Here is a 13,185-nt window from a genome sequence, read left to right as displayed (position 1 = left end):
AGAAGAAGCAGCTAGGCCGAGATAATATTATGTAAAAGGAATATACTTAGATCTATTAAAGGAGCACTAGACATCAGTTGCAAACCAAATCATGTTAACTTCCCATGGAAAGGAGCAAAGGGTGCCAGTGTCTTTACCAGCACCTCAAGGAATGGCAGTTCAATAAGTTACAAGTCTGCATCATTTTTATGTCAGGAGGAGCTCATAAAACTCAGAAACGTGTAGATGAATAAAAGATTATAGAATCAAACCAAGAGAGTTCAGAGGAGCAGTCCAATGCATTAGAACATCGTCAGAAATTCAGGAAGAGAAAGTGTTTCAGTGCTAGACTGAGTGTTTAGCAATATCAAATAATGGGAAAAAATCCTACTCCTGTGTCCACATTTGGAAGGCCATTACAAAAAACACTAAAGTTTAAAGACTGAATACTAGATGTAAACCAAGCTTCATCAGTACCACAAATACAAAATCTAACTGAACTGTAACTGAAATGTCATAACTGAACTGCTTGAAAAAAATGTTTTATGAAGCATAGCATAGGTTGTGACAAGTGAGATTGGCACAACAGTAGAATTTTTAACATACAGTAATGTAACTAGACTATTTACTAATATTAATATTATTACTTTCCATGTTAAAATAGTCATGTAGAATATGTGCAAGTATGGCTTTAAAATTTAGGAGTGAACACAAAACATGCCATGTTGTCTATGCCTCAACACCTTACTTCAGAGGTAACAGTTAACAGCAAACAGGCTTCTAGCTCTTTATTCAGCCTTTCAGGCAATTAAGCACCAGTGCCATAGCTAGCTTCTGTAGCACCCAGCACAGTTCCCTCATCTGATGACTCTCAACTCTTTGATGAGGGGCAAAAAACAAAGCAAAACAAAAAAGGTCCTCTCTATGAGTTCAAGAACATAAAAAAAGTCTTATGACTGAAAGTGTAGCAAAGCTCTTGCTACAAATGCAACAAGTGACAGCAGTTAAAATACCACATATGAAACACTTCAGTGTTTCAGTTGTGAAAACAAATACAGTATCAGCATTCACTTATGAATGCGGGTACTACAGTACTTTCCAGACTGCCGATCATGCCCTCTAATACCTTGGGCATGGGATGGTTGCCTCCTTTGCCTTGCCCTAGCTATGCCTTTGACAAGCACTTCATATGTAGTTTGTTTATGGACATTAAGAGGATTATTAGAAGATGTGTGACTAAATACACACATTGATTTTTTTATCATTTCAATTAATGTTATATTTTGATTGCACTAGCTGTAAAATATCTTAGTTTAAAAAGCTCAGAGAAAATGATCTGTTCTAAAGCACTGTGTTTTTTATTTTCCCTTAATTTATGTCAATTATTTGCAGTATCTGAAAGTGACAATGACAAAACACCCAGACAGCTTCAAGCTGGAAGACCCAATCAAAGAATTAAATGAGAAGGCCAGAGAAAAAAGGACAGTCCTTTACAATGGGTCAGTGCGTAGTCTCTGTTCTCTAGCACCAAATAATGTTAACACCATGGCGGCTGCAGCGATGGCTGCGCACAACTTGGGCTTTGATAATGTGCATGGCTGCCTAGTGGCAGATCCCAGGTAAGTCACTCATCTCCTTCTCAAAAATACTTAAGTACCGAATGCCTATAATGATATCACTTGACTTAAGGACATGAGGTTTAAAATGACTGACAATAACATATCCATTTACAGGAACTGGGGGTGTTTATTTTTATTAACCTGTAAAGTACATTCTGAACATACTAACTTTGTTATAGCCTTCAAATATATTTACATACAGAGCCAAAGTTTTGTTAAGTATACTCACTCTTTTTTAGAGAAAAGGAGTAAGCATTTAGTAAAAATAAAAAATAATTCTGTAATTTATCACTACTGAAGCAGCAGATTTTGAAAAACATTCTTCTTCATACACAAGTGTGTGTACGTCTGTGTTTGTGTGTATGTATACATGTGTGTTATATGTGGTTCACCTATGCATCATCAACATCCAACTCATTGATGACTCAACTCAATTTTTCTAACTCAGGAACTCAACCCAATGAAAAATTTCAAAGAAAGCTTTTTGTTTGCCCCTGTGCTACCTATTTGGGAGGTAAGTGCCCCCACATCCCAAATGTATATATTTTAACTCCACAGTCACATAAACATGAAAAAAGTAAAAAGATTGGTAACAAATAAATACATTTTCTATGGCGAGCTCTAGTCAGAGGTACAGTATCAATGAGTTTAAATCAGTCTGAACCCTCATTAATTTAGAACTTGTCGACTAGCAGGTTAACACTATATATATATATATATATATATATATATATATATATATATATATATATATATATATAGGTCCCTATTATATGATCAAATTTTCAGAAACTCAAAATTCATATGGTCAAGACCATATGATCAAATTTCCAGAAACTTGAAGGTTTTGAATGGAGATTGCAGTAGAGTACAGAATGGAAAATTTACCCTTTAACTCATTGTAGTGCAATCTCAGAGTTTACATTTCATTTAATTTACAGGAGGTGTCCTACATGGGGGGTGAAAGGGGGCTTGCCTCCTGCAAAAGATAGATTTTTGTGTATTTTTTTTTTGGATGTTCGAGTTTTTGGAAACTCGATGATATGAATTTCGAGTTTCTGAAAACTCGATCATCTGATGGGGATCTATATATATATATATATATATATATATATATATATATTTATTTATTTATTTAGGGGGGGGGCATAGGTGAAAGATTGAATGCTCAAAAGAGCAAATGTTAGAACATCAAGCCTGGATAACCAAAAACCCCAAAACTCAAATGGTATGCCAGAAACACAAAATTAGCTTTTTTGCTAGAGGATAAGCACCCCTGCACTCCTCTTATCCCCTGATAAATATATATACCAACTCCAAAATTGCACAACAGTGGGGGAATGGGCAAAACACCCATCACCATTATACCATGATCCCACACAATGACAACAGTACTATTCAAGCTTCTGGGTTTTTGGTTATCTGGGTTCAGTGTTCTAATGTTCGCTCTTCTGAATGTTTGCTCGGTTATCAGGGACCCATATATGGGTATGGGTGTGTGAGTGTGTGAGTGTGAGTGTGAGTGTGAGTGTGAGTGTGAGTGTGAGTGTGTGTGTGAGTGTGTGTGTGTGTGTGTGTGTGTGTGTGTGTGTGTGTGTGTGTGTGTGTGTGTGTGTGTGTTTTTTTTTTAACATATATGGTTTGCTTACCTTTAATCAAACAGACACAAGATTGACATCCATCAACACCATATAGTCGACTGAAGCAGATAGTCAATGTGTGCATGAGATCGACTATCCAAGGGTAGGTGAAATATATTCCCTTTCCCCAGAGAATGTACAGTTTCAGAGTTAATATATATATATATATATATATATATATATATATATATATATATATATATACACTTACTAAGTTTAGCAGGGGGTGTGAGGTTCATACTCTGACATATGGGATGCAGGGAGGCTTGCCTCCTTGCAAAGACACTTGTTCTTGGTTTTTCTTGCCCTATGGTTAATCCTCAGAACTAGTACAGTACCTGTTGATGTTCTGTTTTTCATTGTTTTGACGATGACTTTATCAACATCGATCTTGTGTCTGTTTGATTACATTTTATATATGTGTGGGTTTGTGTGGGTAAACATATTTAGATGTTTAGATCTACACCTGTGTGTGTGTGTGTGTGTGTGTGTGTGTGTGTGTGTGTGTGTGAGAGAGAGACAGACTTTGGCTGTGTCAGAGTTGCATTCAGTATGTGCAGTATATGAAGTTTTTAGGTTTAATTGGTTCAGTTCTGAGCTCACTGCTGTTCATACAGGTGATGGACTACATTAGCAAACATGTTGGAGGGGACAGATAAATGAAGCTGCTGTATTCAGGCTGTGTCACACAACAAGCAGAACAGGAACTTAGGAACATTACAAATTATAGCAAAATGACACATTACTTCTACCTCTCTGAATCATAGCGGCAACAGATACATTTTAGTAATAGGCAACTCTGTTATCAGGAGCACTGGATCATCGCTGACAAAGCTGGACAAGGAGAGGGTTACAGTAAGTTGTCTTTCATTCAGCAGAATTCCTGATATTACAAGTGCACCTTAAAGCAAGTTGTCTTTCAGGCATCAGGATGCTTGTCACTACAAGGACTCTTAAGTACCCTAACTTCAAATAAAAATGGCACATGCCGGAGTGAGCAGCTTAAGGTATAAAACCCTAAGGTATATGCAGAGTGACATGTCAGAACTTCTCATACATGCTGCACTGGTCATGAGTGAAATCCTTCCTCCACCTTGAATTAAGCCTAGATATAAAGAGAAGATACTAGGTCTCAATAATTGACTAAATAGCTGATGTCAATCCAGGTGGATGCAGTATGTGTTAGCATGGGACAGGATACTTGGCAGTCCAGTTTGCTTCACTAAGAATGGCCTGCATCTCTCATTCAAAGGGTTACACATAATGGCTAAAACCTTTACTACTCATATAGTGCCATTTTAGGCAGAGTCCAGCTGACGGACATAAGTTCATAGTTCCATGGGTGTGTACTAGGCTAACTACCGCAAGGACCTTTTTAAGCTGAGCCATGCATCCCAAATCTCTGAGAAGTTCTTTTACTCTTGGTAAGTGTAAGCAGGGGCATGGGAAATGAAACATGTACAAGCAGGAGCCTAGGAGATGAACCATTTACAGACTGCCTGTGTTCAATAGATATATAGGTGCCAAAACAGGGATGAATTTCCTGTTCCCCATCCAGTTGTCCAAGTTGCACTTGAATTGGGTTAAGGAGGAACTCTGTTTCACATGGATGGAGAGCTTGTTCTAGAAAAGGGGTAGTATAAGGGATATATGCCTGTCTGTCCAGCAGGTCCTGTTTATATCACAGGCAAGGTTTAAGTCATTAGAATGGGTGATTCTGGTACTGTTTGTGGATATGCAGGAGGTCCATCAGGCTGGGGTCCCCCAATGCCTTGTATGCCAGGCACTTATCTCACCTCAGCAGCCTGCAGGATACAGAATACAGGGATAAGTCTCTGAGGTGGTCTGCAGACATCACTTACACCCTGTATGCTTTTAGTGAGGAACTTATGTTGCTGTTCTACTTGTTGGATGTGCCTAGTTAGGTACATACCAAAGGGGGCACTGTACTTAGTGAAAGATCTCATAAATGTTGGATACAGTGGAACAATGACCTCCCTGGACCTAGATGTCATACCATTGTTTATAAGTTGCACAACATAGAATGATTTCCTCACTACTGTTGACACATAATGGTCAAAAACTAGATTACAGTGTGTGTCCCCAAGTCCTTGACTGTTGTCAGTATAAGTACCAGAGATAGATGACTTCCAAAGGATACTATTATGTATTTCTTGACATTCAGTTTTAGTCCATGGTCTGACACAAGTTATATGTCTGCATCAGCCCTTTTTACAGAACATTAGTGTTGGTGAGGAATTCTATGACTACTTCTAATTTGCAATAGAATGCAAATTTAGTCAGCCACAGGCCCCCGACATTGGCCTTGACTATAGTGAAGTAAATGCCAAAAATAAACAGTCCCAGGACTGATCCCTGAGGAACTCCACTTGTGATAGGTCTCTTTGAAGAGGGGACTCCCCAATTGTAAGTTCCTGGATCCTGTCTGTGAGCCAGCTATTTATCCACTGAGTGACATAAGTTGGTTTATACTTAACCTTTTAAGTTTGGCAACAATGTCTGAGTGGTATAGTGTGGCAAATGCCTTGACCAGGTCAAGGTAGGCAATGTTTGCCATTTTGCCCTCATCCATTGCTTTGGTGACATTCTCAAAGAAGTTCACCAGGTTGAGTAGGCATGACCTGTCCATAATGAAATCAAATTGGGTTGGCTCCCTTGATGAAACCAAATTGGGTTGGGTCAAGTGCTGGGAGGTTTACTATGCCATTGCTGATCATTTCCATGATAATTCTTTCCATGGCTTTCCATATGATACTAGTGAGACTTATGGGTCTACAGTTTCCAGGATCTGCAAATGGCCCTCCATTGTGCAGAGGGATAACTGCTGCTGTTCTCCATTCGTGAGACATGAAACCTGTTTGGAAGCTACAGTTAAATAACAATTTCAAAGGGCCTACTAGGTCATATTTCATGCTGTGTAGAAAGCATTGTGGGATATTGTCCAGGCTCATCAATGCAGTGTTCTTGGACTTCAAGACAGTACTGAGCACCTGCTCACTAGTAATATTAGGCAGATTTATATTTGATGGTATTTACAAGGGGAGTTTCAGGGGGAGAGAGGGGTAAAGTTAGAACTTAAGCTAGAACTTAATTTGTCTGCCAACAGGTTTGCTATATCTTCTGGTTCAGTACAGGTCCATTAACAATGAGCTCTGTACACAATTGTGTATTACCTTTGAGGTTGCTGACATAGCTAAAGAATGCCTTCTGGTTGCCCTTGGCCTAACATTTGACTTTGGCTATTTGTCCTTTGTTTGTTTAGTTTAATGAGAGTGCTTTTATCCTGCTGGGTGCTACACATCCTAGTTTTTGCCATGATTTTCTTCCTTATGTTATTCAGCCCATTGATGTTGTGATTCCACCAGGATGGCTTGTTTTTTGAGTTAGATATGTATTTTGTTTCCTGGTGGGTACAGCTGCCTCTCTGCAGCTATTAACATACTTGTATAGGGTTTCTGTGAACAGCTCTGCATAGGCAGCAGTGTTCTCACTTTATGGGGGGTTGAAATTTTGCCAGTTTATCACTTGATAGTAGGAAGTTAACCTTAGACCAGTTCCTGATCATTTCAGTGTTAGCTGGGGTTCTGGGTTTTATTTTTGTTTCAAAGGAGACCTTTTTGTGGTCTGCCCTAAACAGAGAAGACATTACACTAGAGGGTATGCAGCACTTCCCTATATTAGTGAGGACCAGATCCAGTATGTTTACAACCTGATCAGCATATTGACAACCTGGCCCAAAGAGTTTGTGTTTACAAAATCCAGGAATCTCTGTGCCGTCAAGATTGGTGTCATATATGATTGCCAGTTAATAGTGGGGTAATTAAAGTCGCTCATGAATATGGTATTGGGCTGAATGGTGAGTGTTTCCAATAAGCTTAAATTCATATTATGGGTTTCCTGAGTCATAGACAGGGATCTGGAGCTTGCAAGGAAGTGTTATGGGATTTTGCCTTTGGTGATTTGAACATGGAGAAACTTAAGTGTATTGCTCTGTTTGACCAGCCTTGAGGTATATTTATTTATGATGTAAATTGAGACAGCTCCGCATTTAGACCCTGTATGTGTAGTAGCTGGTCTAAATGTGTGGAAGGCATTACAGCCTTGCACTACCTGTATGCTTTCTATGGCTTTAAACCTTGTCTCAGTGACTGCACATTTGTCAGCACTCTCTAGGGTGAGGAGAGTTTGTAGATTGTGGAGTTTTTTTGTTTAGACTCCTGGCACTGAGCAGAAACACCTTTGGATTTTCTTTGTTTTGATTTTCTATGTCAGAAGGGCTTTTAGTGTGGCATTGCCTATAAAAAGACACTGTGGGGGGACAATGTTTTAGCCAATATTTGAAAGCCTAGAGGAGAGAGGGACAGACCTTCCCTGGTAAAGCAGCATGGTCTGCTGACCATCTCCTTCCATTCTTACAAATATTCCACCCCTTTAGAATGACCAGAAACTGAGCCAATTACTAAAGTCAGGCATCTTCTGTTTGTATTTTGGCATCATCCTTGGAGAAGGTAAAACAAAGCCATTGTTAGGCTTTCTGGTGATCAACAGTCTCGTTAATAATTTATTTATTTATTTTATTTTATTTTATTTTACATTTGTTGACCAGGCTAGTCTTGCTGGAGATATTTCCATTTTCAGTAGAGGCCCGGAATAATAGTATAGAAAATACAAAGCAATAAGAGGCAGTGAGGAAGGAATTAACATAACATTGTACAGTAAACCATCAGGATTAACAAATTACATAACATTTGTTGCCAGAGTAGTAATTTAAAGAAAGAGTGAGAAGTGAGGTTACAAGCTAGGAGTATAGTATTAGTCAGGGTTGCAGCAAGGGCATAACCAGTGGGTTTTTAGGTAATTTTTAAGATTATGTTTGAAGAGGGGAAAGGAGGAAATTGATGTTAGGTTGGGTGGCAGCATGTTCCATTGCTTACCAGTGGTGATGGAGAACAAGGAGTCACCAGCCAAGTTGTTAGATTTGGATATATAAGATAGGAGTTTATTAGAGGAGCGTAGGGAATGAAGATTATTATAGGGTGTTATAAGATTGTTTAGTGTAGGTGTGTTGTTAGGTAGGTAGAAGATTTTATGAGCAATTGTTAGTTGAGAGAGTAGCAGAGCATTTTGCAGTTCAAGCCAGTCTAGCTGATGTAGATTAATGCAGTGATGGGTTCTATAGGGCTTACCAGTTACAAACCTTGCAATACTGTTGTAGGCTTTGGTAAGTTTGTTGAGATTGTTTTGTTTTAAATTAGTATAAATGGGAGAGAGTAAATGAGAATGGGCTACTGTAGTTCTGAGGTAAGGAAGGATACAAGGAGCCTAATTTTCTGTTAACGGACTTAATGGTGTTATTAATATGATTGTCAAAAGTGAGTTTATTGTCTATTGTAACTCCTAATAACTTACAGGTCAGCTCAGGTGATCTAAGGGTTCCATTACTCGCTAGGATGGAGAAGTGTATGGGAGGGGTCTTGTTGTTAGGAGTAATCAGAAGTAATTTGTTTTTTTTGGCATTCAAGAGTAGGCACCGGTTTTGGAACCATGTTTCTACTATGGAGAAGACAGTTTGGCTTAGAGATTGAAGTTCAGGGAGAGATTTTGCAGAACAGATGATAGTAGAATCATCAGCATACTGTATGCAGGTGGATTGAGGAATAGCTACATGAAGATCATTTATGAAAAGAGAGAAGAGAAGGGGTCCTAGAATAGAGCCTTGAGGGACTTCTAGTAATACAGGGAGATATGAAGACAAGTGATTTTTCCACAAAACAGCTTGTTTTCGGTTGCTGAGGTAAGACTTGAACCAAAGGATAGAATTAGTATCCAGAGAGAGGGATTGTAGGAGTGATTGACCATGTCATAGGCTTTGACAGGTCAATGAAGAGTGCAGAGTGGTGCTGTGAAAGGGTCTAAAGCCATGTTGGCAGCTGGACAGGATGTTATTTTTGGTTAGGTAGTCTATTAGCTGATGATGGATACATTTCTCCATGATCTTAGCTAAAGGTGAGAGTAGTGCTATATATATATATATATATATATATATATATATATATATAGAGATTTTCCAAAGATTTTAATAAGAATAGATATAGGATAAGCAATTGCTCTGGCTGCAAGTTGAAGGTATTCAGCTGGTAGATTATCATCAGAGGGTGTACAGGGTTTTAGCTTGTGGATTAGTCCCTATGCTCCTTCTATGACCAGGAGCAAAACAGAAACACAAATTAAAAGTGCAAGGTAGATTGGAACGGGGTGGCCACTTTGTATTCTGGTTCACTGGAAGTGAGTGGGATGGCCAATAAATTTAAATAGTTGAAGGGGAGTGATTTCACAAAATGATAATTTTGTGCTTATTGACAATACCCAATGAAAGAAGAGAAGGAAGGAAATATGAGGTCAAATTAGCATAAGGGGTGGGAAACTAGAGAGACAGTTGAGTTTAAAAACACATGAGTACCAGGGTGGGAGAAAATTTAACTTGTGTGTGACTCAAGAGCTGCAGCTGTGGTCTTTTTCTTAGTGTAAATATGCAGTTGAAAGCAGACTACAAGTACAATACAATATAAAGAAAATGCACCATAATACATAAACGAGAAGAGGGCAATGAAGTAATACAAATTACAACAAAGCAAAAACAAACTAACCTTTCCCTCACGCAATCTATGACAGAATCTATGTGAGCTTTTCCTGCCTAGATTTGGAATGTCTTTTGTAGCTCTCCTGAAATGAGCATTACAAATCTTTCCATCAGGTAAAGTGGCTGTATATCATATAGCTGGGATAACATGACCTATATAACAACAACCAGACCAGTCTGTTGGTAACTAGGGATATGTTGGTCTTTGTAGATGCAATAGTTATTCATGTAATGGTGCCACACCCAACCCTCCAGCCTCATTATAAATTTTCCAAGTGAAATAGCAAATGCCATTTCCAATAAAAAGAGTCCATTTTTACTTTTAATAGTCATTGATAGTTGAAGTGGTACTACTGAATGGGGGTAGAGTTATGCTTAGCTTTTCGGTTTCTAATGAGAAAAGTAGTGCAAGATGCTGAACGGAGTTCTGTATCATTCACTGGTACTGGAATTAATGGAATAACCCCATCATGTGCAGTAGGTATACATGCACAAACCTAATAGTCATTAACATTAACATTCTTGGCATATGTTTATAAGGCAGCAGAAAAAGTACTGAATTTATGATGCCAATCAGGTGTTCTTGATTTAATTCTGACCAAACATCTGTCTCTATTTTTAGTGATATGCGTATCTCTAATAAGAAATTATTCAGTACTTACAATTCCAATGGTTGCAGATGACAATGTACTCACAGTTCTGGATGACAAAAGTAAGTGAAATAAAATAATAATGAAAATCATAGTAGTTGTTCCGATAATGGATCCATATGAAAATCGAGCTGATTGGTGCTGGAGAGGCCTTTGAAGAAATAAACCATGGATGTTGCATTGTTCATTTGTACGTCATATAAAGTCAATTTCCAAATAAACTCTGGCTGGAAATGTTTGTTGCTTTTAATTCCAAAAACAATTTTTGTTACTTGATGCATTATCTGGTCCATTGTCCAAAAAGCATAATGACTCTGTTTGTTTCAGAAACAAGGAAAAATAATATTGATGTTGAAGAAGAAGAAGAGTCACAAAATTTTATTTCTGAGCAAGATGATATTATGGAGACACTCAATTTCACCTCTGGATTTGATTTGAATGGCAAATCACTCAACATCACTTCTGGAATTGATCCAGATGGCAAAGTGAAAAAGTTTTTAGTCTTCATTTCTGGATGCAATAGTTTCCCTAGTTTTTCAACTGGTTGATTTGCAATAGGCACTGCTGTTTCACAAGGGATGATGTTGATGGCATCTTGACTGCACTCATTATGAAGAAGGGTCTTCTTGACATGTGACACATGGATCCAGGTGGGCAGTCCATTGCATCGGATGGAAGTAGTGGTTGCAAGCAAAATCAGGTAGGGTCCTTTCCTTCTGGGCCACAAAGAATGCTTTTGAGAGGAAGATTTAATGTAGATAAAATCTCCTGGTTGTAGGTCATGATGGTCATTCACTGCAAGCTTAGATCCTCAGAAAATCTTATAGTAGTCCTGCAAAACAGAACAGAGTGACTTAGAATACAGTAAAACAGATTCATGCACATTTTGGAACTCCATATGTTTAGGTAGAGTTGTAGTAGGCATTCTCAAGAGTCTTCCCATGAGAATTTCATGAGGGGATGACTTCTTAGTCGTACTAATTAATCTCTGCATACTGAATGATTAAAACTAAAAGTAACACTTCTAGCCATTTAAGGCCATTCTCTTCACACAACATAGCAAGCCAGGTCTTTATAGTCTGATTTGCCCAGTCCACAATTCCTGAAGCTTGTGGTCTATATGGACAATGGTATTGCATTTTGATATTCAAGGTTTTACTGATCTGTTGTGAGGTATTGCAAGCTGTACCAGGAGAAGTAAGACAGTGTATGCATGGCATATGCCACCAAATCTGGCTGAAGTCTTATAAATAAACATGTCATTTGACTGTCACATTGATTTGTACAAATGTTTGCATTAAAAATTTATTTGTAAAAGTTGTTTATGTTACAAATGCTGCTATAGAATCTTAACAGAGTTCTGAAAGTGAATTGTGCCACAGTCAGGTGACAAGATGTGATGTCATTCTATAACCAGCTATAACCATTCTGTAACAGAACTCTGGCAGCAGCAGTTTGTTGTTTGTTTTTCTTTTTCTTTTAAATCTGATATAAAAGATCTATGTTAGTTTTCACAGTTCAGTATTTGTTCAGTTGTTTGTTATTTCTGGCAGTGTGTAGTATATCATATTGCCTTCTGGAAGTGAGCATCTCATCAGCACATCTTGCCTTAAGATACTCAGTGAGTTAACTAGGGACAGTTTCTCTTTGGTTCAGTTAGGAAAAGTACTGTGAGATTAGTTTAGTATTATTTCTTTTTCTGCATCTGTGAGATTCTATCCAACTGTGTTATTTTTATGTTCCTGTTTCTAAAAACTTTTACTGTAACTAAATATTAAGTATTCTCCTGTTTTCTGTTTTATTATCCATTATTAAATATTCTTATACCGTTTCATTGTGGCTGGTCTTTTAGTGTATACTGTTTTACAATTTGAGAGAACTTTTGCATATTTAGTGACAGTGTGGCCACTCCAATAAGCCTTACTGCTTCGGTCACACTCTACCATTTATGTCAGTATTAACTTGACACATTCTAATTGGTTACCCTTTGCAACAGCCTTAGAGTATTTGGCTGGTGGTAGCAATTTACCTTGTAGTCTGAAGAGAGAAGACACAGCTAGTGAATCTGTGTGAGCCTTTCCCATGTGTGTGTGTGTGTGTGTGTGTGTGTGTGTGTGTGTGTGTGTGTGTGTGTGTGTGTGTGTGTGTGTGTGTGTGTGTGTGTGCATGTGTATGTGTATGTGTGTGTGTGTGTGTGTGTGTGTGTGTGTGTGTGTGTGTGTGTGTGTGTGTGTGTGTGTGTGTGTAAAATCAGATATTAAAGTGTGTGTGTGTCAGATACCTGGAACTGGGACACAGTGCTCCAAGGTGGGTTTTGTTTGGGATCTGGACAGACAGAGAGTCTAGTCCTAGGGCAGTGTGTTCCCTGTGTGCTTTTAGGGAAATTGTGTTTGATGCACAGAGCTGCATTTGAAATACTGTGTAAATCCATTCCTATTCCTGTTTTTAGTGACTGCCTCTCACTGATGTCAGTGGTGAGGTTTGGGGCTCCTTCATTGCTGGCCTGGGGAAAGAGGGGCTGTCACATATTGGTGTTAGAGCAGTGGGATATTAATTGAACTTCAGCAGCCTGTAAGCAGTTGTCACTGAAGGGATGTGTACTCTCAACAGCCACAAGGTAAACATTCAGAGTTTCA

General features: G+C 38.4%; 1 protein-coding gene across 2 annotated transcripts in view; it reads left to right on the top strand.

The window, feature by feature from the left end:
* The window catches only part of ASPDH (aspartate dehydrogenase domain containing), a 647,432-nt gene that overhangs the window by 469,277 nt on the left and 164,970 nt on the right, over positions 1 to 13,185 (top strand). For both annotated transcript variants that reach the window (XM_044058976.1, XM_044058975.1), the window contains one exon: positions 1,372 to 1,598. In XM_044058976.1, the coding sequence (XP_043914911.1) occupies positions 1,372 to 1,598 (227 nt within the window). The remainder of the gene's footprint in view (positions 1 to 1,371; positions 1,599 to 13,185) is intronic.

Source organism: Protopterus annectens, chromosome 17.part0, assembly GCF_019279795.1.
Source record: "Protopterus annectens isolate FY-2018-M chromosome 17.part0, PAN1.0, whole genome shotgun sequence".
In the NCBI taxonomy this organism is placed as follows: Eukaryota; Metazoa; Chordata; order Ceratodontiformes; family Protopteridae; genus Protopterus; species Protopterus annectens.
Note: the sequence above shows the minus strand (reverse complement) of the source record. Positions and strands in the feature narration are given on the sequence as shown.